The sequence below is a fragment of the Bombina bombina genome, chromosome 6 (assembly GCF_027579735.1).
Source record: "Bombina bombina isolate aBomBom1 chromosome 6, aBomBom1.pri, whole genome shotgun sequence".
NCBI classification, from domain to species: domain Eukaryota; kingdom Metazoa; phylum Chordata; class Amphibia; order Anura; family Bombinatoridae; genus Bombina; species Bombina bombina.
In genome coordinates, this window is record NC_069504.1 from 164,729,769 (window position 1) to 164,756,449 (window position 26,681).

Consider the following 26,681-nt stretch of genomic DNA (forward strand, 5'->3'; position numbering starts at 1 on the left):
GGCAAAGAGCCCAGCAAAGCTGGTCACATGATCCCTCCTAGGCTCCGCCTACCCCAGTCATTCTCTTTGCCGTTGTACAGGCAACATCTCCACGGAGATGGCTTAGAGTTTTTTAGTGTTTAACTGTAGTTTTTCATTATTCAATCAAGAGTTTGTTATTTTCAAATAGTGCTGGTACGTACTATTTACTCAGAAACAGAAAAGAGATGAAGAATTCTGTTTGTATGAGGAAAATGATTTTAGCAACCGTAACTAAAATCCATGGCTGTTCCACACAGGACTGTTGAGAGCAATTAACTTCAGTTGGGGGAACAGAGTGCAGTCTCTTACTGCTTGAGGTATGACACATTCTAACAAGACGATGTAATGCTGGAAGCTGTCATTTTCCCTATGGGATCCGGTAAGCCATGTTTATTACGATTGTAAATAAGGGCTTCACAAGGGCTTATTTAAACTGTAGACCTTTTCTGGGCTAAATCGATTGATTATTAACACATATTTAGCCTTGAGGAATCATTTTATCTGGGTATTTTGATATAATAATATCGGCATTAGGGGCTTTCCCAAAGCATAGGCAGAGTCTCATTTTCGCGCCGGTGTTGCGCACTTGTTTTTGAGAGGCATGGCATGCAGTCGCATGTGAGAGGAGCTCTGATACTTATAAAAGACTTCTGAAGGCGTCATTTGGTATCGTATTCCCCTTTGGGTTTGGTTGGGTCTCAGCAAAGCAGATACCAGGGACTGTAAAGGGGTTAAAGCTTAAAACGGCTCCGGTTCCGTTATTTTAAGGGTTAAAGCTTCCAAAATTGGTGTGCAATATTTTCAAAGCTTTAAGACGCTGTGGTGAAAATTTGGTGAATTTTGAACAATTCCTTCATGTTTTTTCGCAATTGCAGTAATAAAGTGTGTTCAGTTTAAAATTTAAAGTGACAGTAACGGTTTTATTTTAAAACGTTTTTTGTACTTTCTGATCAAGTTTATGCCTGTTTAACATGTCTGAGCTACCAGATAGACTGTGTTCTGAATGTGGGGAAGCCAGAATTCCTATTCATTTAAATAAATGTGATTTATGTGATAATGACAATGATGCCCAAGATGATTCCTCAAGTGAGGGGAGTAAGCATGGTACTGCATCATTCCCTCCTTCGTCTACACGAGTCTTGCCCACTCAGGAGGCCCCTAGTACATCTAGCGCGCCAATACTCCTTACTATGCAACAATTAACGGCTGTAATGGATAATTCTGTCAAAAACATTTTAGCCAAAATGAACCCTTGTCAGCGTAAGCGTGGCTGCTCTGTTTTAGTTACTGAAGAGCATGACGACGCTGATATTAATATCTCTGAAGGGCCCCTAACCCAATCTGAGGGGGCCAGGGAGGTTTTGTCTGAGGGAGAAATTACTGATTTAGGGAACATTTCTCAGCAGGCTGAATCTGATGTGATTACATTTAAATTTAAATTGGAACATCTCCGCATTTTGCTTAAGGAGGTATTATCCACTCTGGATGATTGTGAAAATTTAGTCATCCCAGAGAAACTATGTAAAATGGACAAGTTCTTAGAGGTGCCGGGGCTCCCAGAAGCTTTTCCTATACCCAAGCGGGTGGCGGACATTGTTAATAAAGAATGGGAAAGGCCCGGTATTCCTTTCGTCCCTCCCCCCATATTTAAAAAATTGTTTCCTATGGTCGACCCTAGAAAGGACTTATGGCAGTCAGTCCCCAAGGTCGAGGGAGCGGTTTCTACTTTAAACAAACGCACCACTATTCCCATAGAGGATAGTTGTGCTTTCAAAGATCCTATGGATAAAAAATTAGAAGGTTTGCTTAAAAAGATGTTTGTTCAGCAGGGTTACCTTCTACAACCCATTTCATGCATTGTCCCTGTCACTACTGCCGCATATTTCTGGTTTGATGAACTGCTTAAGGTGCTCGATAGTGACTCTCCTCCTTATGAGGAGATTATGGACAGAATCAATGCTCTCAAATTGGCTAATTCTTTCACTCTAGACGCCTCTTTGCAATTGGCTAAGTTAGCGGCTAAGAACTCTGGGTTTGCTATTGTGGCGCGCAGAGCGCTTTGGTTGAAATCTTGGTCGGCTGATGCGTCTTCCAAGAACAAGCTACTAAACATTCCTTTCAAGGGGAAAACGTTGTTTGGTCCTGACTTGAAAGAGATTATCTCTGATATCACTGGGGGTAAGGGCCACGCCCTTCCTCAGGATCGGCCTTTCAAGGCAAAAAATAGACCTAATTTTCGTCCCTTTCGTAAAAACGGACCAGCCCAAGGTGCTACGTCCTCTAAGCAAGAGGGTAATTCTTCTCAGGCCAAGCCAGCTTGGAGACCAATGCAAGGCTGGAACAAGGGAAAGCAGGCCAAGAAACCTGCCACTGCTACCAAGACAGCATGAAATATTGGCCCCCGATCCGGGACCGGATCTGGTGGGGGGCAGACTCTCTCTCTTCGCTCAGGCTTGGGCAAGAGATGTTCTGGATCCTTGGGCGCTAGAAATAGTCTCCCAGGGTTATCTTCTGGAATTCAAGGGACTTCCCCCAAGGGGGAGGTTCCACAGGTCGCAGTTGTCTTCAGACCACATAAAAAGACAGGCGTTCTTACATTGTGTAGAAGACCTGTTAAAAATGGGAGTGATTCATCCTGTTCCATTAAGAGAACAAGGGATGGGGTTCTACTCCAATCTGTTCATAGTTCCCAAAAAAGAGGGAACGTTCAGACCAATCCTAGATCTCAAGATCTTAAACAAATTTCTCAAGGTCCCATCGTTCAAGATGGAAACCATTCGAACTATCCTTCCTTCCATCCAGGAAGGTCAATTCATGACCACGGTGGATTTAAAGGATGCGTATCTACATATTCCTATCCACAAGGAACATCATCGGTTCCTAAGGTTTGCATTCCTGGACAAACATTACCAGTTCGTGGCGCTTCCTTTCGGATTAGCCACTGCTCCAAGGATTTTCACAAAGGTACTAGGGTCCCTTCTAGCGGTGCTAAGACCAAGGGGCATTGCAGTAGTACCTTACCTGGACGACATTCTGATTCAAGCGTCGTCCCTTCCTCAAGCAAAGGCTCACACGGACATTGTCCTGGCCTTTCTCAGATCTCACGGCTGGAAAGTGAACGTGGAAAAGAGTTCTCTATCCCCGTTAACAAGGGTTCCCTTCTTGGGAACAATTATAGACTCCTTAGAAATGAGGATCTTTCTAACAGAGGCCAGAAAAACAAAGCTTCTGGACTCTTGTCGGATACTTCATTCCGTTCCTCTTCCTTCCATAGCTCAGTGCATGGAAGTGATCGGGTTGATGGTGGCGGCGATGGACATAGTTCCTTTTGCGCGCATTCATCTAAGACCATTACAACTGTGCATGCTCAGTCAGTGGAATGGGGACTATACAGACTTGTCTCCGAAGATACAAGTAAATCAGAGGACCAGAGACTCACTCCGTTGGTGGCTGTCCCTGGACAATCTGTCTCAAGGGATGATGTTCCACAGACCAGAGTGGGTCATTGTCACGACCGACGCCAGTCTGATAGGCTGGGGCGCGGTCTGGGGATCCCTGAAAGCTCAGGGTCTTTGGTCTCGGGAAGAATCTCTTCTACCGATAAATATTCTGGAACTGAGAGCGATATTCAATGCGCTCCAGGCCTGGCCCCAGCTTGCGAGGACCAGGTTCATTCGGTTTCAATCAGACAACATGACGACTGTTGCGTACATCAACCATCAGGGGGGAACAAGGAGTTCCCTAGCGATGGAAGAAGTAACCAAAATTATTCTTTGGGCGGAGTCTCACTCCTGCCACCTGTCTGCTATCCACATCCCAGGAGTGGAAAATTGGGAAGCGGATTTTCTGAGTCGTCAGACATTGCATCCGGGGGAGTGGGAACTCCATCCGGAAATCTTTGCCCAAGTCACTCACCTGTGGGGCATTCCAGACATGGATCTGATGGCCTCTCGTCAGAACTTCAAAGTTCCTTGCTACGGGGCCAGATCCAGGGATCCCAAGGCGGCTCTAGTGGATGCACTAGTAGCACCTTGGACCTTCAAACTAGCTTATGTGTTCCCGCCATTTCCTCTCATCCCCAGGCTGATAGCCAGGATCAAGCAGGAGAGGGCGTCGGTGATTTTGATAGCTCCTGCGTGGCCACGCAGGACTTGGTATGCAGATCTGGTGAATATGTCATCGGCTCCACCTTGGAAGCTACCTTTGAGACGAGACCTTCTTGTTCAGGGTCCGTTCGAACATCCGAATCTGGTTTCACTCCAGCTGACTGCGTGGAGATTGAACGCTTGATTTTATCGAAGCGAGGGTTCTCAGATTCTGTGATCGATCCTCTTGTTCAGGCCAGAAAGCCTGTGACTAGAAAGATTTACCACAAAATTTGGAAAAAATATATCTGTTGGTGTGAATCTAAAGGATTCCCTTGGGACAAGGTTAAGATTCCTAGGATTCTATCCTTCCTTCAAGAAGGATTGGAAAAAGGATTATCGGCAAGTTCCCTGAAGGGACAGATTTCTGCCTTGTCGGTATTACTTCACAAAAAGCTGGCAGCTGTGCCAGATGTTCAAGCCTTTGTTCAGGCTCTGGTTAGAATCAAGCCTGTTTACAAACCTTTGACTCCTCCTTGGAGTCTCAATTTAGTTCTTTCAGTTCTTCAGGGGGTTCCGTTTGAACCCTTACATTCCGTTGATATTAAGTTATTATCTTGGAAAGTTTTGTTTTTAGTTGCGATTTCTTCTGCTAGAAGAGTCTCAGAATTATCTGCTCTGCAGTGTTCTCCTCCTTATCTGGTGTTCCATGCAGATAAGGTGGTTTTACGTACTAAACCTGGTTTTCTTCCAAAAGTTGTTTCTAACAAAAACATTAACCAGGAGATTATCGTACCTTCTCTGTGTCCAAAACCAGTTTCAAAGAAGGAACGTTTGTTGCACAATTTGGATGTTGTTCGCGCTCTAAAATTCTATTTAGATGCTACAAAGGATTTTAGACAAACATCTTCCTTGTTTGTTGTTTATTCAGGTAAAAGGAGAGGTCAAAAAGCAACTTCTACCTCTCTCTCTTTTTGGATTAAAAGCATCATCAGATTGGCTTACGAGACTGCCGGACGGCAGCCTCCCGAAAGAATCACAGCTCATTCCACTAGGGCTGTGGCTTCCACATGGGCCTTCAAGAACGAGGCTTCTGTTGATCAGATATGTAGGGCAGCGACTTGGTCTTCACTGCACACTTTTACCAAATTTTACAAGTTTGATACTTTTGCTTCTTCTGAGGCTATTTTTGGGAGAAAGGTTTTGCAAGCCGTGGTGCCTTCCATTTAGGTGACCTGATTTGCTCCCTCCCTTCATCCGTGTCCTAAAGCTTTGGTATTGGTTCCCACAAGTAAGGATGACGCCGTGGACCGGACACACCTATGTTGGAGAAAACAGAATTTATGTTTACCTGATAAATTTCTTTCTCCAACGGTGTGTCCGGTCCACGGCCCGCCCTGGTTTTTTTAATCAGGTCTGATATTTTATTTTCTTTAACTACAGTCACCACGGTACCATATGGTTTCTCCTATGCAAATATTCCTCCTTAACGTCGGTCGAATGACTGGGGTAGGCGGAGCCTAGGAGGGATCATGTGACCAGCTTTGCTGGGCTCTTTGCCATTTCCTGTTGGGGAAGAGAATATCCCACAAGTAAGGATGACGCCGTGGACCGGACACACCGTTGGAGAAAGAAATTTATCAGGTAAACATAAATTCTGTTTTTATTTGTTTTATTAAATTATGCTTTTTAATTTAATGTGAATAAAATATGTGGCATAGTGAAATTCCATTCTCATTTCATAAAGGGAAACGCAAGTCAAAATAAACTTTTATGATTCAGAAAGAGCAAGCAAGTTTTAAGACACTTTCCAATTTACTTCCATTATCAAATTTTGCACAATCTTGTTATATACACATTTCTTTCATGTAATTGGCAAGGAGGGGCAAAGTTTCCCAAACCTCAAAATGCCTATAAATACACCCCTCACCACACCCACAATTCAGTTTTTACAAACTTTGCCTCCTATGGAGGTGGTGAAGTAAGTTTGTGCTAAGATTTCTACGTTGATATGCGCTCCGCAGCATTTTGAAGCCCAATTCCTCTCAGAGTACAGCGAATGTCAGAGGGATGTGAAGGGAGTATCGCCTATTGAATGCAGTGATTTCCCTAACGGGGGTCTATTTCATAGGTTCTCTGTTATCGGTCGTAGAGATTCATCTCCTACCTCCCTTTTCAGATCGACAATATACTTTCATATACCATTACCTCTACTGATAACTGTTTCAGTACTGGTCTGGCTATCTGCTATATGTGGATGGGTGTCTTTTTGGTATGTTTTTTATTACTTAAGACACCTCAGGTATGGTTTGGCACTTTATGCATTTATATAAAGTTCTAAATATATGTATTGTACTTATATTTGCCATGAGTCAGGTTCATGTATTTCCTTGTGCAGACTGTCAGTTTCATATTTGGGAAATTAAACGTATTAAGAAATATTTTTTTCTTACCTGGGGTTTAGTCTTTTTTCAATTGACTACTTTTTACTTCCAAATTGAGGGCAGCATTAGGCCCGCGGGTGCGCCAATTGCTAGACTTTATTGCGTCATTCTTGGCGCGAGAATTTTTTGGCGCAAAAAGGACGTTCGTTGACGCTAGTTCGTCACTTCCGGCGTCGTAGTTGACGCAAGTGTGTCATTTCCGGATGTTGGCGGCAAAATTTTTTCTCTCACGTTGGGCGTCATACTTGGTGCCAAATTTTTCAGTAGTTTTATACCCCCTTGCTGTTTGCCTCTTGCCTTTCTCTATGTCAGAGGGCTATGCTGTTCACAATTTTTTCCCATTCCTGAAACTGTCATATAAGGAAATTGATAATTTGGCTTTATATGTTGTTTTTTCTTTTATATTTTGCAAGATGTCTCAATCTGATCCTGCCTCAGAAGTATCTGTTGGAACGTTGCTGCCTGACATAGGTTCTACCAAAGCTAAGTGCATTTGTTGTAAGATTGTGAAAATTATATCTCCGAATGTCATTTGTAATAGTTGTCATGATAAACTTTTACACGCAGAGAATGTATCCATCAGTAATAGTGCATTGCCAGTTGCATTTCCTTCAACTTCTAATGTACATGATATACCTATGAATTTTAAAGAATTTGTTACTGATTCTATTCAGAAGGCTTTGTCTGCATTTCAGCCTTCTAATAAACGTAAAAGGTCTTTTAAAACTTCTCATAAAGTTGAAGAAATTTCAAATGACCGGCAACATAATGATTTATCCTCCTCTGACGAGGATCTATCTGACTCAGAAGATCCTTCCTCAGATATTGACACTGACAAATCTACTTATTTGTTTAAAATAGAGTATATTCGTTCTTTGTTAAACGAAGTGTTAAGTACTTTAGATATTGAGGAAGCTAGTCCTCTTGACATTAAGACTAGTAAGCATTTAAATGCTGTTTTTAAACCTCCTGTGGTTACTCCAGAGGTTTTTCCTATTCCTGATGCTATTTCTGATATGATTTCTAAGGAATGGAATAAGCCAGGTACTCCTTTTATTCCTTCTTCAAGGTTTAAAAAATTGTATCCTTTACCAGCAATTTCTATAGAGTTTTGGGAAAAAATCCCCAAAGTTGATGGGGCTATTTCTACTCTTGATAAACGTACCACTATTCCTATGGAAGATAGTACTTTGTTTAAAGATCCTTTAGATAGGAAACTTGAATCCTATCTAAGGAAAGCCTATTTATATTCCGGTCATCTCAGGCCTGCAATTTCTTTGGCTGATGTTGCGGCTGCATCAACGTTTTGGTTGGAGAATTTAGCACAACAAGAGTTGGATTATGACATATATAGCATTGTTCGTTTACTGCAACATGCTAATCATTTTATTTGTGATGCCATTTTTTATATTATCAAAATTGTTGTTAGATCCATGTCTTTAGCTATTTTAGCTAGAAGAGCTTTGTGGCTTTAATCTTGGAATACTGATATGACATCTAAATCTAGATTATTTCTTTCTTTCCAAGGTAATAATTTATTTGGTTCTCAGTTGGATTCTATTATTTCAACTGTTACTGGAGGAAAGGGGTTTTTTCTGCCTCAGGATAAAAAACCTAAGGGTAAATCTAAGGCTTCTATCCGTTTCCGTTCCTTTCGTCAAAATAAGGAACAAAAATCTAATCCTTCCCCCAAGGAATCTGCTTCCAATTGGAAGCCTTCCTCAAATTGGAATAAATCCAAGCTATTTAAGGAACCAAAGTCAGCCCCTAAGTCCGCATGAAGGTGCGGCCCTCATTCCAGCTCAGCTGGTAGGGGGCAGATTAAGGTTTTTCAAGGATTTTTGGATAAATTCTGTCCAAAATCAATGGATTCAGAGCATTGTCTCTCAAGGGTATCGAATAGGATTCAGAGTAAGACCTCCTGTGAGAAGATTCTTTCTTTCACGTATCCCAGCAAATCCAGTAAAAGCTCTTTCCTGAAGTGTGTTTCAGACCTGGATCTTCAGGGGTAATCATGTCGGTTCCTTTTCAGGAACAGGGTCTGGGGTTTTATTCAAATCTATTCATTGTCCCAAAGAAGGAAAATTCATTCAGACCAGTTCTGGATCTGAAAATTTTTAATCGCTATGTAAGAGTACCAACTTTCAAGATGGTGACTATAAGGACTATTCTGCCTTTTGTTCAGCCAGGACATTATATGTCTACAATAGACTTGCAGGATGCATACCTTCATATTCCGATTCATCCAGAACATTATCAGTTCCTGAGATTCTCTTTTCTAGACAAGCATTACCAATTTGTTGCTCTTCCATCTGGCCTAGCAACAGCTCCAAGAATCTTTTCCAAGGTTCAAGGTGCCCTACTCTCTGTAATCAGAGAGCAGGGTATTGCAGCGTTTCCTTATTTGGACGATATCTTGGTACTAGCTCAGTCTTTACGTTCTGCAGAATATCACACTAATCAACTAGTGTTGTTTCTTCAAAGACATGGTTGGAGGATCAATTTACCAAAAAGCTTCTTGATTCCTCAGACAAGGGTCACCTTTTTAGGTTTCCAGATAGATTCAGTGTCCATGACTCTGTCTCTAACAGACAAGAGACGTTTGAAATTGGTTGCAGCCTGTCGGCACCTTCAGTCTCAGTCATTCCCTTCAGTTGCTATGTGCATGGAAGTTTTAGGCCTCATGACTGCAGCATCGGACGCGATTCCTTTTGCTCGTTTTCACATGAGACCTCTCCAGCTTTGCATGTTGAATCAATGGTGCAGGGATTATACAAAGATGTCACAGTTAATATCCTTAAATCCCAATATTCGACACTCTCTGACGTGGTGGTTAAATCACCAGCGTTTAATTCAAGGGGCCTCCTTTGTTCGGCCAACCTGGACTGTGATCACTACAGACGCAAGTCTTTCAGTTTGGGGAGCTGTTTGGGGATCTCTGACAGCACAAGGGGTTTGGAAATCTCAAGAGGCGAGATTACCAATCAATATTTTAGAACTCCGTGCAATTCTCACAGCTCTTCAGTTTTGGCCTGTGTTGAAGATATAGAACCGTTCATTTGCTTTCAGACAGACAATATCACAACTGTGGCATATGTCAATCATCAGGGTGGGACTCACAGTCCCCAAGCAATGAAAGAAGTATCTTGGATACTTGCTTGGGCGGAATCCAGCTCCTGTCTAATCTCTGTGGTGCATATCCCAGGTGTAGACAATTGGGAGGCGGATTATCTCAGCCGCCAGACTTTACATCCAGGGGAGTGGTCTCTCCATCCAGATGTGTTTTCTCAGATTGTTCAGATGTGCGGTCTTCCAGAGATAGATCTCATGGCCTCTCATCTAAACAAGAAACTTCCCAGATACCTGTCCAGGGATGTTCAGGCGGAAGCAGTGGATGCGCTGACACTTCCTTGGTGTTATCATCCTGCTTACATTTTTCCACCTCTAGTTCTTCTTCCAAGAGTGATATCCAAAATCATCATGGAACAATCGTTTGTGTTGCTGGTGGCTCCAGCGTGGCCACACAGGTTTTGGTATGCGGATCTTGTTCGGATGTCCAGTTACCAACCTTGGCCACTTCCGTAAAGGCCGGACCTTCTGTCTCAAGGTCCGTTTTTCCATCAGGATCTCAAATAATTAAATTTGAAGGTATGGAAATTGAACGCTTAGTACTAAGTCATAGAGGTTTCTCTGACTCAGTAATTAATACTATGTTGCAAGCTCGTAAATCTGTCTCTAGGAAGATTTATTATCGAGTTTGGAAGACCTACATTTCCTGGTGGTGTTCTCATAAATTTTCTTGGCATTCTTTCAGAATTCCTAGAATTCTACAGTTTCTTCAGGATGGTTTGGATAAGGGTTTGTCTGCAAGTTCCTTGAAGGGACAAATTTCTGCCGTTTGTTTTATTTCATAGAAAGATTGCTAAACTTCCTGATATTCACTGTTTTGTACAGGCTTTAGTTCGTATTAAGCCCGTCATTAAATCAATTTCTCCTCCTTGGAGTCTTAATTTGGTTTTGAAGATGGTACAGGCTCATCCACTTGAGCCTATGCATTCTGTGGACATTAAACTACTTTCTTGGAAAGTGTTGTTCCTTTTGGCCATCTCTTCTGCTAGAAGAGTTTCTGAGCTGCTCTTTCTTGTGAATCTCCTTTTCTGATTTTTCATCAGGATAAGGCGGTTTTGCGGACTTCATTTCAATTTTTGCCTAAAGTTGTGAATTCTAACAACATTAGTAGATAAATTGTTGTTCCTTCCTTGTGTCCTAATCCTAAGAATTCTATGGAAAGATCCTTACATTCTTTGGATGTGGTAAGAGCTTTGAAATATTAAGTTAAAGCTACTAAAGATTTCAGGAAGACTTCTAGTCTATTTGTTATATTTTCGGGTCCTAGGTAAGGTCAGAAGGCTTCTGGTATTTCCTTGGCTTCTTAGTTAAAGCTTTTGATTCATTCAGCTTATTTGGAGTCTGGTAAGACCCCGCCTCAGAGAGTTACAGCTCATTCTACTAGATCATTCTCCACTTCGTGAAGCTTCAGTTGATCAGATTTGCAAAGCAGCAACTTGGTCTTCTTTGCATACATTTACTAAATTCTACCGTTTTGATGTATTTGCTTCTTCAGAAGCAGTTTTTGGTAGAAAAGTTCTTCAGGCAGCTCTTTCAGTTTGATTCTTCTGCTGATGTTTTAAGTTTTTCTTGTCATTAAAAGAATAAACTTATTATTTGGGTTGTAGATTATTCTTTTCAGCGGAAAATGGCTGTTTTTTATTTTATCCCTCCCTCTCTAGTGACTCTTGCGTGGAGTTCCACATCTTGGGTATTGATATCCCATACGTCACTAGCTCATGGACTCTTGCCAATTACATGAAAGAAAACATAATTTATGTAAGAACTTACCTGATAAATGAATTTCTTTCATATTGGCAAGAGTCCATGAGGCCCACCCTTTTTATGGTGGTTATGATTTCTTTCATGTAATTAGCAAGAGTCCATGAGCTAGTGACGTATGGGATATACATTCCTACCAGGAGGGGCAAAGTTTCCCAAACCTCAAAATGCCTACAAATACACCCCTCACCACACCCACAAATCAGTTTTACAAACTTTGCCTCCTATGGAGGTGGTGAAGTAAGTTTGTGCTAGATTCTACGTTGATATGCGCTCCGCAGCAGGTTGGAGCCCGGTTTTCCTCTCAGCGTGCAGTGAATGTCAGAGGGATGTGAGGAGAGTATTGCCTATTTGAATGCAATGATCTCCTTCTACGGGGTCTATTTCATAGGTTCTCTGTTATCGGTCGTAGAGATTCATCTCTAACCTCCCTTTTCAGATCGACGATATACTCTTATATATATATATATATACCATTACCTCTGCTGATTTTCGTTTCAGTACTGGTTTGGCTTTCTACAACATGTAGATGAGTGTCCTGAGGTAAGTAAATCTTATTTTCTGTGACACTCTAAGCTATGGTTGGGCACTTTTTTAATAAAGTTCTAAATATATGTATTCAAACATTTATTTGCCTTGACTCAGGATGTTCAACATTCCTTATTTTCAGACAGTCAGTTTCATATTTGGGATAATGCATTTGAATCAATCATTTTTTCTTACCTTAAAAATTTGACTTTTCCCTGTGGGCTGTTAGGCTCGCGGGGGCTGAAAATGCTTCATTTTATTGCGTCATTCTTGGCGCGGAATTTTTTGGCGCAAATTTTTTTTTCTGTTTACGGCGTCATACGTGTCGCCGGAAGTTGCGTCATTTTTTGACTTTTTTTGCGTCAAAAGTGTCGGCGTTCCGGATGTGGCGTCATTTTTGGCGCCAAAAGCATTTAGGCGCCAAATAATGTGGGCGTCTTATTTGGCGCTAAAAAAATATGGACGTCTCTTTTGTCTCCACATTATTTAAGTCTCATTATTTATTGCTTCTGGTTGCTAGAAGCTTGTTCACTGGCATTTTTTCCCATTCCTGAAACTGTCATTTAAGGAATTTGATCTATTTTGCTTTATATGTTGTTTTTTCTATTACATATTGCAAGATGTCCCACGTTGCAACTGAGTCAGAGGTTACTTCAGGAAAATCGCTGCCTGGTGCTGGAGCTACCAAAGCTAAGTGTATCTGCTGTAAACTTTTGGTATCTGTTCCTCCAGCTGTTGTTTGTATTGAATGTCATGACAAACTTGTTAATGCAGATAAAATTTCCTTTAGTAAAGTTCCATTACCTGTTGCTGTTCCGTCAACATCTAATACTCAGAGTGTTCCTGATAACATAAGAGATTTTGTTTCTGAATCCATTAAGAAGGCTTTGTCTGTTATTCCTCCTTCTAGTAAACATAAAAAATCTTTTAAAACTTCTCATTGTTCAGATGAATTTTTAAATGAACATCATCATTCTGATTCTGATAATGGTTCTTCTGGTTCAGAGGATTCTGTCTCAGAGGTTGATGCTGATAAATCTTCATATTTATTTAAAATGGAATTTATTCGTTCTTTACTTAAAGAAGTTCTAATTGCTTTAGAAATTGAGGATTCTGGTCCTCTTGATACTAAATCTAAACGTTTAGATAAGGTTTTTAAATCTCCTGTAGTTATTCCAGAAGTTTTTCCTGTTCCTAGTGCTATTTCTGAAGTAATTTCCAGGGAATGGAATAATTTGGGTAATTCATTCACTCCCTCTAAACGTTTTAAGCAATTATATCCTGTGCCATCTGAGAGATTAGAGTTTTGGGACAAAATCCCTAAGGTTGATGGGGCTGTCTCTACTCTTGCTAAACGTACTACGATTCCTACGGCAGATGGTACTTCCTTTAAGGATCCTTTAGATAGGAAAATTGAATCCTTTCTAAGAAAAGCCTATTTGTGTTCAGGTAATCTTCTTAGACCTGCTATATCTTTGGCGGATGTTGCTGCAGCTTCAACTTTTTGGTTGGAAGCTTTAGCGCAACAAGTCACAGATCATAATTCTCATAGCATTATTATTCTTCTTCAACATGCTAATAATTTTATTTGTGATGCCATCTTTGATATCATTAGGGTTGATGTCAGGTATGTGTCTCTAGCTATTTTAGCTAGAAGAGCTTTATGGCTTAAAACTTGGAATGCTGATATGTCTTCTAAGTCTACTCTGCTTTCCCTTTCTTTCCAGGGTAATAAATTATTTGGTTCTCAGTTGGATTCTATTATTTCAACTGTTACTGGAGGGAAAGGAACTTTTTTACCACAGGATAAAAAATCTAAAGGTAAATTCAGGTCTAATAATCGTTTTCGTTCCTTTCGTCACAACAAGGAACAGAAACCTGATCCTTCATCCTCAGGAGCGGTATCAGTTTGGAAACCATCTCCAGTCTGGGATAAATCCAAGCCTTCTAGAAAATCAAAGCCAGCTTCTAAGTCCACATGAAGGTGCGGCCCTCATTCCAGCTCAGCTGGTAGGGGGCAGATTACGTTTTTTCAAAGAAATTTGGATCAAATCTGTTCACAATCTTTGGATTCAGAACATTGTTTCAGAAGGGTACAGAATTGGCTTCAAAATAAGACCTCCTGCAAAGAGATTTTTTCTTTCCCGTGTCCCAGTAAATCCAGCGAAGGCTCAAGCATTTCTGAAATGTGTTTCAGATCTAGAGTTGGCTGGAGTAATTATGCCAGTTCCAGTTCTGGAACGGGGGCTGGGGTTTTATTCAAATCTCTTCATTGTACCAAAGAAGGAGAATTCCTTCAGACCAGTTCTGGATCTAAAGATATTGAATCGTTATGTAAGGATACCAACATTCAAAATGGTAACTATAAGGACTATCCTGCCTTTTGTTCAGCAAGGGCATTATATGTCTACAATAGATTTACAGGATGCATATCTACATATTCCGATTCATCCAGATCATTTTCAGTTTCTGAGATTCTCTTTCCTAGACAAGCATTACCAGTTTGTGGCTCTACCGTTTGGTCTAGCAACAGCTCCAAGAATTTTTACAAAGGTTCTCGGTGCCCTTCTGTCTGTAATCAGAGAACAGGGTATTGTGGTATTTCCTTATTTGGACGATATCTTGGTACTTGCTCAGTCTTTACATTTAGCAGAATCTCATACGAATCGACTTGTGTTGTTTCTTCAAGATCATGGTTGGAGGATCAATTTACTAAAAAGTTCATTGATTCCTCAGACAAGGGTAACCTTTTTGGGTTTCCAGATAGATTCAGTGTCCATGACTCTATCTTTGACAGACAAGAGACGTCTAAAATTGATATCAGCTTGTCGAAAACCTTCAGTCACAATCATTCCCTTCGGTAGCCTTATGCATGGAAATTCTAGGTCTTATGACTGCTGCATCGGACGCGATCCCCTTTGCTCGTTTTCACATGCGACCTCTTCAGCTCTGTATGCTGAACCAATGGTGCAGGGATTACACAAAGATATCTCAATTAATATCTTTAAAACCGATTGTACGACACTCTCTGACGTGGTGGACAGATCACCATTGTTTAATTCAGGGGGCTTCTTTTGTTCTTCCGACCTGGACTGTAATTTCAACAGATGCAAGTCTTACAGGTTGGGGAGCTGTGTGGGGGTCTCTGACGGCACAAGGGGTTTGGGAATCTCAGGAGGTGAGATTACCGATCAATATTTTGGTACTCCGTGCAATTTTCAGAGCTCTTCAGTCTTGGCCTCTTCTGAAGAGAGAATCGTTCATTTGTTTTCAGACAGACAATGTCACAACTGTGGCATACATCAATCAAGGAGGGACTCACAGTCCTCTAGCTATGATTATCTCGAATTCTGGTTTGGGCGGAATCCAGCTCCTGTCTAGTTTCTGCGGTTCATATCCCAGGTATAGACAATTGGGAAGCGGATTATCTCAGTCGCCAAACATTGCATCCGGGCGAATGGTCTCTTCACCCAGAGGTATTTCTTCAGATTGTTCAAATGTGGGAGCTTCCAGAAATAGATCTGATGGCCTCTCATCTAAACAAGAAACTTCCCAGGTATCTGTCCAGATCCAGGGATCCTCAAGCGGAAGCAGTGGATGCATTGTCACTTCCTTGGAAGTATCATCCTGCCTATATCTTTCCGCCTCTAGTTCTTCTTCCAAGAGTGATCTCCAAAATTCTGAAGGAATGCTCGTTTGTTCTGCTGGTAGCTCCAGCATGGCCTCACAGGTTTTGGTATGCGGATCTTGTCCGGATGGCTTCTTGCCAACCGTGGACTCTTCCGTTAAGACCAGACCTTCTGTCTCAAGGTCCTTTTTTCCATCAGGATCTCAAATCCTTAAATTTAAAGGTATGGAGATTGAACGCTTGATTCTTAGTCAAAGAGGTTTCTCTGACTCTGTGATTAATACTATGTTACAGGCTCGTAAATCTATATCTAGGGAGATATATTATAGAGTCTGGAAGACTTATATTTCTTGGTGTCTTTCTCATCAGTTTTCCTGGCATTCTTTTAGAATTCCAAGAATTTTACAGTTTCTTCAGGATGGTTTGGATAAAGGTTTGTCTGCAAGTTCCTTGAAAGGACAAATCTCTGCTCTTTCTGTTCTTTTTCACAGAAAGATTGCTAATCTTCCTGATATTCATTGTTTTGTACAAGCTTTGGTGCGTATAAAACCTGTTATTAAGTCAATTTCTCCTCCTTGGAGTTTGAATTTGGTTCTGGGGGCTCTTCAAGCTCCTCCGTTTGAACCTATGCATTCATTGGACATTAAATTACTTTCTTGGAAAGTTTTGTTCCTTTTGGCCATCTCTTCTGCCAGAAGAGTTTCTGAATTATCTGCTCTTTCTTGTGAGTCTCCTTTTTTTATTTTTCATCAGGATAAGGCGGTGTTGCGAACTTCTTTTGAATTTTTACCTAAGGTTGTGAATTCCAACAACATTAGTAGAGAGATTGTGGTTCCTTCATTATGTCCTACTCCTAAGAATTCTATGGAGAAATCATTGCATTCTTTGGATGTGGTTAGAGCTTTGAAATATTATGTTGAAGCTACTAAGAATTTCCGAAAGACTTCTAGTCTATTTGTTAACTTTTCCGGTTCTAGGAAAGGTCAGAAGGCCTCTGCCATTTCTTTGGCATCTTGGTTGAAATCTTTAATTCATCATGCTTATGTCGAGTCGGGTAGAACTCCGCCTCAAAGGATTACAGCTCATTCTACTAGGTCAGTTTCTACTTCCTGGGCGTTTAGGAATGAAGCTTCGGTTGATCAGATTTGCAAAGCAGCAACTTGGTCCTCTTTGCATACTTTTACTAAATTCTACCATTTTGATGTGTTTTCTTCTTCTGAAGCAGTTTTTGGTAGAAAAGTACTTCAGGCAGCTGTTTCAGTTTGAATCTTCTGCTTATGTTCATTTAAACTTTATTTTGGGTGTGGATTATTTTCAGCAGGAATTGGCTGTCTTTATTTTATCCCTCCCTCTCTAGTGACTCTTGCGTGGAAAGATCCACATCTTGGGTAGTCATTATCCCATACGTCACTAGCTCATGGACTCTTGCTAATTACATGAAAGAAAACATAATTTATGTAAGAACTTACCTGATAAATTCATTTCTTTCATATTAGCAAGAGTCCATGAGGCCCACCCCTTTTTTTGTGGTGGTTATGATTTTTTTGTATAAAGCACAATTATTTCCAATTCCTTATTTCTTATGCTTTCGCACTTTTTTCTTATCACCCCACTTCTTGGCTATTCGTTAAACTGATTTGTGGGTGTGGTGAGGGGTGTATTTGTAGGCATTTTGAGGTTTGGGAAACTTTGCCCCTCCTGGTAGGAATGTATATCCCATACGTCACTAGCTCATGGACTCTTGCTAATATGAAAGAAATTAATTTATCAGGTAAGTTCTTACATAAATTATGTTTTTTTGTATAAAGCACAATTATTTCCAAATTCCTTTGTTGATGCTTTTTACTCCTTTCTTTATCACCCCACTACTTGGCTATTCGTTAAACTAATTTGTGGGTGTGGTGAGGGGTGTATTTGTAGGCATTTTGAGGTTTGGGAAACTTTGCCCCTCCTGGTAGGATTGTATATCCCATACGTCACTAGCTCATGGACTCTTGCCAATATGAAAGAAATGAATTTATCAGGTAAGTTCTTACATAAATGATGTTTTTCTGGGGAACAAGATCCTTCTGAGCATGTGCACAAGCTCACAGGGTATACATATACTAGTCTGTGATTGGCTGATGTCAGTCACATGAATACAGGGGGCTGGAGAATGGAAGAAGAAATACATTTGTCCGAAGAAAAAAAATTACTGCTTATTTGAAATTCATAGTAGGTGTTAAATCATTGTCTTTTTATTATGAACTTGTTAATTATACAATTCTACTCTGCATTGAATGGTCCTTTTAATGTACAGATTTGGAGCATCAAACACCTTAATGAATATCCATACCAGTGAAAGCCTGTTAAAGGGACATGATACATCTAGTTTGTTACAAGACCGTTGTATGATTTTGTGATAAATTAACATACCACTCGAGCATGAACATCTTCTTAATGCATTGGCTTATAGTTTGCTTCAATTCTTTGTAAGTCTTAGCCCATCTTTTGTGTCCTTTCATGAGGCAGATTTAGATTTCTTTCATAAGGTGGTGAGAGTCCATGAACCATTATTCCTGGGAAATCAACTAATGGCAAAGATTCCTAAAGCTCTAAGAACACTTCAACCTCCAACCTCTGGTATTACAGTATTTTCTTTGCCTCTACAGGCAAAATTGAGGTGCTCCAGATACTTTGTTGACAGAGGTCCTCAGACCAAATTGAGGCTTGGTTTTCACTCAGAGAGATGCTACTGAGAGACAAAGGGGAGATTGGAGTATTGGGCAGTGATATAATCACTCCTAGTATTATTATTATTATCCGTTATTTGTAGAGCGCCAACAAATTCCACAGCGCTATATATAGAGGTATGATATGCAAGGTAACATTTATAGGGAAGAAGTGGTAAAAGGGCCCTGCCAAGAGTTGCACTGTAGTAAATCAGCTCTCATGAAGGTGATCTACTAACAGCTGGGCTCGTAGGCTTACCTGCTAAGGGGTTCACAGGGATTAGAATGGAGGGGAAAACTGAGGTTCAAAAAGGTAATTGTATATTGTATGCATCCCTTAACAGTAGAGTCTTTAAAGAGCACTTGAAACTTTCAAAACTAGGAGTCTTGTAAAGCCAGACAGAGTTCCACAAAATAGGGGCTAGTCTGGAGAGGAGGTGTGAGGAGGTGGTAAGGAGGTCATAAGTAGAGTGAAGGGGACGGGAGGGAGAGTATAAGAAGATAATGTCTGAGGTATAGTGGGGAGCAGTGCCATTGAGGGCCTTGAATGTCAGAGTCAGAACTTTGTGTTTAACTTTGGAGGCTCAAGGAAGCCAGTGAAGGGATTGGCAGAGAGGTGCAGCAATAGAAGAGCGATTTTTAAGGAACATCAGCATGGCAGTGGCATTCATTATGAATTGTAAAGGAGATAGACGTTAATTAGGGAGACTAGAGATGATGGAGTTTCAATAGTCAAGACGAGAAGTGATGAGAAAGTGGATTAATATCTTAACTGTGTCTTGTGTAAGGAAGTGGCGAATTATGGAGATGCTTTAAGGTCGAAACTGCAGGGCTTGGCCAAAGACTGGATGTGAGGAGTGAATAAGAGATCTGAGTCAAGTGTGACCTCAAGACATCGGGTGTGCAGGGTTGGGGTAATGATGCTATTAACAGTTATAAAAAGATGGGGGTGGGGATTTTTGGATGAAGGGGGGGGAATAAGGAGCCCAGTTTTGGAAAGATTTAGCTTAAAGTAGTGAGAGGATAGCCAAAATGAAATCTGAGTGACGGTGAAGGGGTTAGTCACAAGCCTGCCACAGGTGTGGTGGGGTCCAGTGTCTTAGCCTTCTTCTTTTTTTTTTTGTCAATATACTCCACACATAGAATGAGTCATACCCAGATCACTTGTACGATTTTGTATGTTTGGGAAGATATCTTAAAGAAAACTTCATACTGAAATGTTAGTTATTTCATAATGAACCTATTTTTGATTGTGTAGTGCTATTGTTATAGGAAGGGAATATATTTCTGGATGAATGTTATGTCAAATTAATTAAACCTTTCGTTAAAGAAACCCTAAAGTTAATATTTATCTTAGGTCTTTAAAAAAGTTTAAAAATGCAAAATAAATATAACTTTGCCAGTGTGTGCTTGTTAATATTTGGTTATTGTACTAGCAGGCAGTACAGCTGCACCAACTATCTCATAGAAAAAGAAATAGAGTGCACTCCAGTACCAGCTTTGGCATCTAAATTAAAAAATACTGCATGGTGCTGCTTTTTGGAACAGCTGTTTAACAGGATCTGTGTACAGGAGTAAGAGTGGTTTGGCTTCTCATTGGGCGCACTGCCTCTTGCGCTAAAGAGAACAAATGCTGAGAGAGAAGGGGGTGCTAAAAGTATATTTCTTTTCTGATTCTGAACATGTTTTAGTCAGCTAAACCCTCAGTACAGTGTGTTTCTTTAAATACAGGGGAGTACAGAAATTTAAAGACACATGCTCTTGTAAGCAATCAAAATCCCTGTGCGACTTGTAACAGAAGGAAATAGTTGAGATGAGGTTTATGAAGTTTATAATTGCATACCAGACAATTTTTTTCCCCATAGGATAAATATCCATTGTATTCAAAGGCACTTCAGATAACTATAATCTCAATTTGCTAAGCAAGGTTGATGTACAAAAATAAGACAGTGAGAGAAAAGAGCATGAAAACTAAGCATAGCACAATTAAAAGGAAATTAAACCCATTTTTTTTCTTTCATGATTCAGATAGAGCATGCAATTTTAAGCAACTTTCTAATTTACTCCTATTATCAATTTTCTTTGTTCTCTTAGTATCTGTTTGAAAAGCAGGAATTTAAGCTTAGGAGACAGCTAATATTTGGTTCAGCACCTGGATAGCGCTTGCTTATTGGTGGCTAAATGTAGCCACCAATCAGCAAGCGCTACCCAGGGTTCTGAACCAAAAAAAGGCCAGCTCCTAATCTTAGATTCCTGCTTTTTAAAATAAAGATACCAAGAGAACGAATAAAAAAATGATAATAGGAGTAAATTAAAATTGCATGATCTATCTGAATCATGAAAGTAAAAATGTGGGTTTCATAAATTTTTAACACTTTGATACATTCTTGGAAAACCCTTTAGCATCAGGATGAATTGGGGTTTTAAGAGTACCACCTATTAAAACAAAATACCTGAAGAATACTTTGCATTTAATAACCACTGAATAGCAAATAAATTACCAAAGAGAAGAGAGTAAGCTTACTTTTTCCAATAGAAAGCTAAAGCCATTTTTTAGCACCAAGCTTGATGCTTAATTTCCCTGTCCACTTTTCGCCTTGACCTTTTTCTTTCTTTCTTCTTCTGATAAGCAGGTAGTGCAGTCATTAGGGTTCCAAATCAAACTCCCCTGCAGATTCTAAGTAGGATGTATTCCCAATAGTGGGTCACACATTTACAGTAGCAAACTCTGCTTAGTGTCTATAGAGCAGGCAGTACTACAACCATTCATTGGCGGTGCCACCAACTTATTGTAGCATTTAAAAATATATATATATAATAGGAAAATAACAAAATCTCCTTACAGGTAAAGAGTTAAATGCAGTCCTTAATAGTAGAGGATAGACACTATGCACAAGCCTTAATAAAACAATTGAAAATGTATTCGATATGCATTAAAAGTTCGAGACAAACTCACAAAAGACGAGGAGATACGTCATCTGACGCATTTAACACCCCACTGGCGCTTTCTCAAAGAAAGATGATATATATATATATATCCATGCAGGTTCCTAAGAGAAGCTTTATCTAAGGGGGATGTGCTTATAGAGTAGGCTCCAATTATTGTCATTCAATTTTGCCTTTCTAGAGCAGAGTTCCTCAAATGGTATTTTTATAGTAGTAAAAAAAAAATAGTCCAACAGTGTTCTTTTGCCTATTAATACAATTTTATTTCTTAAAGAAACACTAAACCCACATTTTTTATTTAATGATTCAGATAGAGCATGCAATTTTAAGCAACTTTCGATTTTACTCCTATTAATTTTTCTTCGTTCTCTTGCTATCTTTATTTAAAAAGCAGGAATGTAAAGCTTAATAGCCGGACCATTTTTGGTTGAAAACCTTGGTTGTGCTTGCTTATTGGTTTGCTAAATGTAGCCATCAATCAAGCGCTATCCAGGAAGCTGAGCCTAAAATGGTCTGGCTCCTAAGCTTTAAATTACTGCTTTTTAAATAAAGATAGGAAGAGAAAGAAGAAAAATTGATAATAGGAGTAAATTAGAAATTTGCTTAAAATTACTTGCTCCATCTGAATCATTAAAGAAAAAATTTGGGTTTAGTGTCCCTTCAAACAAAATATTTGCCAATCTAATATTTATGTAACATTGGTGGTGCTTTAATTTAGTATTTGCAGCAAAACAAACCAATCATCCACAAGTAATATAATTATTACCTCGTTAAGTACCACTGGCTGTTTGGGGTAAAGTGATTGGCTATTGTTGCTTGGCATGAGAGCCTGATTTAGAATCATATATGATTAATATAAATGGGGTGTGTACATGAGGTGCAATGTTGTATGTGGTGAGGCACTTTCAAATTAGCTTATGATACCAAGTAAGTTTAAAAGAACATCTGTCAAGGTTTTTTGGGTGTTTTGCTATGGAGAAAAATAAATGAGATGTATATATATCGGGGTACTCTCTCACAAACTATCCAACTAGCCCCTGGGTTACGTGCAGGGTTACAGTTTCAACACCATTTGTTCTTGTGCTGCTTTAATTGTTAGTGGAATTAGTTTATTTAGGGGTTTTCCTGTTTTATAGATGATGAATGATGAGCTTTGGTGTTTCTACGTTACTTAATTTAGTTTTCTAAGGGAATATACCTCACCATCTATTGTATGCTGAAAATAATGCCTTGTAGTTTTAATAAATGTTTAGGTGCATCTGGCCATCTGTTTACAGTGTAATCCTTTTATAAAGTGCAGATACACATATTGCTCTATTTGCCATATGGCTGCTGGTTCTTTATCCCCTATTAAAATCTTTCCCTTCCTCTAACTCCTCCTTGTCACATTCTCATAAGAAGCATAGAAATGTGGGCAATGCTTCTGCTTGCAGCCTAAATCAGGCTAAAGATTTACTGAGAGCAGATTTGAATGGGCCACTAGGTTCCTACAATTGTTGTGCTGTGTGCAGTTGTTTGTTCCCTAAGGCTTTTAGTCAGTATATACAGTATATTTTTACTTGTTCCTCTTGTTCCTAGATTTGGGAAGGGTCCCAATGATCTTGTACCATTAGAGCCAAGTTATAGCTGAGTTTAATGTGATTATATTTCTTCAGTCTTACCTTACTTCAATGAACTAACAAGATTCCATTATTGTTCTTTTCTCTTTGTTTGGATGATTGCTGATTGGAATTATCATTCAGAGGATTTCAAGAATACACCTGGTCCTGCTATTTGGATTTTTTGTACATTTTCTTTATTAGCACAGTTTTAAACATTTAGTTTTTTTATTAAAATGTGACCTATGTTTTGAAAAATGTGGATTCCCAGTTAGTTTGTTTTTATGCTATATCACAATGCCTTACCTAAATAGACCAGCAGGTGGTGATGTTGACCTTATTTTCTCACTATACTGACAAAAAACAACTTGATGTACCAAGTGCATTTAGTGAAACCAGCTGTGATATAGACTAGCTGTGATATATACTAGTGATATAGAAATGTGTTTATTGCATCATAAATGTTATCAAATTATTACTAACATGTTTGTTGGCTTTATAGATACAGATGAAGATGAGGATGAGGAAGAAGACTTTGAGGATGAGGAAGAATGGGATGATTGATCAAAATATACTTATATATATAATATATATTTTTTTTAAGGTGAACGGATACTAAAAACTCTGAATTCTGTAAAATTATCATGTAAATGGTCTACCAATTTGCTGTATATTTTTGTTGCCTTTTTGCTTTTTTATTAATCTGTGCAATACCTCATGCAAAATGTAAAGGTTTCGTTGCTCCACAAGGCTTAAACCCTCTGTGCACAAATCCCCATCAATCTGCTGATTGTTTTGGTGAGTAAAGGAAATACAATTAAAAAAACAAAGGGAGCTTATGTGGGACAATGACACAAGAAACCTTTAATGTAATTGTTATAAAGAAAAAAGAACACTATTTTCTTACATTAATTTTTTCTGTATCTAAATTTCTTATTAAAACTAGCACTACATTCTTTAGGTGACACAAACCTTTGTTAATTAAGGCCCTTTACTCTGAATGCAAAGCTAAACGTGAATGTTAATTATGTATGTACTGTTGGTTCTGAACACTACAGGAAATCTTTAAATGGCATTTTAAATCTTATGACGAAGCAATAGTATCTGCTGTTGCACAGCAGTGTTACTTGACTGTTTAAATGCAACACTAAATGTTTATTTTTATTTACAAAGACGAGATCAGGATCTTAACGGGACTTTGTGGTAATGTATTAAAGGGACAGGAAACTCAAAATTTTGCTTTCACAATTCAGATAGAACATGTCATTTTAAACGACTTTTTAATTTCCTTTTTTTATAAAATTTGCTTTATTCCTTTGGTGTCTTTTGTTGCAGGAACAGCAATGCACTACTGAGAGCTAGCTGAGCACATCTGGTGAACCAGTGACGAGGCATTTATATATGCAGTCACCAATCAGCACATAGCCAGTAGTGCATTGCTGCCAATGAGCCTACCTAGATATGATTTTCATCTAAAAATACCATAATAAAGCAAAATAGATAATAGATGTGACTTGTAAAGCTGTTCAAAATCACATGCTCTATCTGAGTAGTGAACATTTAATTTAGACTTTACTGCCCCTTTTCAGATTAATATATCGCTTCCAGTTCCAATGAGGATCACATTACACTGAGCCATTTACAATATGCATATAGTAAATTAAATGTACCATATTCCTAAAGCCTTCCCCCCCTTTTGTTTGACATGCATTTTTATTTAAGCTGTTTGCAATACAGCCAATCACAGACCAGGATGTCAGTGACAGTGTCGTGAGTGGGGGTTAGTTACAGGCTGAATTTAAATAAACATTTATATTTTAAATGACTTCATGTAATGTAGTCCTGAAAGAGTTGAAAGCAATGCATTAAATTAATGCATCACACCATTGTCTGTTTAATATAAATAGCACTAGTGCACAACCAGTTATCCTTATACTGAATAATTATAGTGCTATGTAGATGATCCATGCCATCTTCATTGACCACTAAAAGGCAAGAGTTTAAACGGGTATCTGAGACAGTGATTGTCTCCTGTGCTGCATCTCACATACCTGCAAATCTAGCCTTCCTGTGGTCCCTGAGGGCAAGAAATGGGAGACTTTCATGAACACTACATTTTTATTCCTTACAAATATCTCCTTAGTCTGAAAATCTCCATTCTGTGCATTGGATATGGAAGGTCATGGTTTTGATCAGTGATTTTTACCTGTTGAACCTTTTCATTATAAGCGACAGAACCTTGTAAGGCTTCTCTATTGCTGAAAAAGTTAATGTAAAATTGTTTGCACCTCTTTGTGTATTTGTACAGGAGGACCTGCTTGGTGCTTGCTTTCATAATGTCAGGTTTAATACTTGCAGTAAACATTTATAGAATGTCAATGAACAATCATCATTCAGTGACATTAATTTGTGCTGCTAATCTGCAGTCTTTGTATCAAATATCTAACGCTAAAAATACCACCGACCGTACCAGAATCTATTTGGAATGGCATATTAATATTAGTATATAAGGTCAAATAAACACTGATATGTACTGAACCTGGTGATTTTCAATGTTCTGTTGTCAGTTAAAAAGTCACACAAACAGGGATTATTCTTCATTGTTTGTACTTTCAAGGTTCAACTCATTTGCAAACAATACTATTCAAAACAATATATGTATGAACAACTGGCTGTCTTCTATACAATATATGTACAAACAACTGGATGTCTTCTATACAATATATGTACAAACAACTGGCAAGAGTGCATTTGAGTTGATAAATACTGTATTTCTGCTCTTCATAAACTTTAAAACTTTATTTCTTTTGTTTTACTTGCTAGCTCAGCTTTTATTGTTAATATCAGTAGTAACCGGCTACCCATAATGAATATAAACTTATACCTAACAGGCTGGCCCTGTGTAATTTTATATTATTAAAATCTTACTAAATCTTGGATCAGCAAATAATCACGCAATTAAACTGATCATATAAACTTTTTAGAGCACTCTATGCACATTGAGCACTGTGTTTTGTTTTTTTTCATCGTTAAGTTCTCTTAAATTTCCATTCTACATTTACGATAAAATAAAGTTATGTGCATTTTACTTTTTCCTGAATGGCATGGGAGAGTTTTTATGAGCTGGTAGATCTTACATATGCTGCTTCACACAGGACATTTTGCATTTAAAACACTTTTTTATTTAGAAATTTAACTTTTTTGTTTGTAGCCTACATAGCTATAAGATTATTTTTGCCATTCTGTCTTCTTTATATAAATGTTTAGGGTCATAATTCTTTTGTTTTATAGTTTTTGGGGTCAGATCCAATGGTGGGTTGTAGACCTTTTTTGGCACACTCTACTTTCAATAAAGTATTACAATTACATTTTTACCCTGCATCAACAAGTACCTAAGGCATTGGTTGACAAAAAAAAATAAAATCTATGTGGCAGCCCAAAAACCTAACAGCCTGTTATTTATTTAATCAGTGAGTGTCCACGAGTCATCACATGGGGGAATATTGCCCTCCTGACCACTAGGAGGAGGCAAGACACCCCAATACACCAGAGCTTTAAATCCTCCCACTTCCCATTGTCCTCAGTTATGTTTTTTTGCCTCCTTGATGAGGAGTGAGATGAAAGTGAAGTGCAATAGCTACTCCTCGTTGCAGTAACCTGTCCTACAGACAGATGAGCGTTTAAAAGGCAGCTCATCAGTCCATTTAACCTATGCATGATTAAGGTGTCTGTCCCAGAAACGTCGCTGTTTATTGCTTTTTTTGTGCTTGAATAAAGAATATTGGAACGTTGGTGCTGTGGACACATTGTCTGTTTTATCCTACAGAGGG

The 26,681-nt window shown here is 39.1% G+C and overlaps 1 protein-coding gene across 2 annotated transcripts in view; it reads left to right on the forward strand.

Moving 5' to 3' along the window:
- The window catches only part of WASL (WASP like actin nucleation promoting factor), a 503,517-nt gene extending 477,223 nt beyond the window's left edge, over positions 1-26,294 (forward strand). For both annotated transcript variants that reach the window (XM_053716658.1, XM_053716659.1), the window contains one exon: positions 23,354-26,294. In XM_053716658.1, the coding sequence (XP_053572633.1) occupies positions 23,354-23,415 (62 nt within the window). In that variant the 3' untranslated portion in view covers positions 23,416-26,294. The remainder of the gene's footprint in view (positions 1-23,353) is intronic.
- The last annotated feature ends 387 nt before the right edge of the window (positions 26,295-26,681 follow it).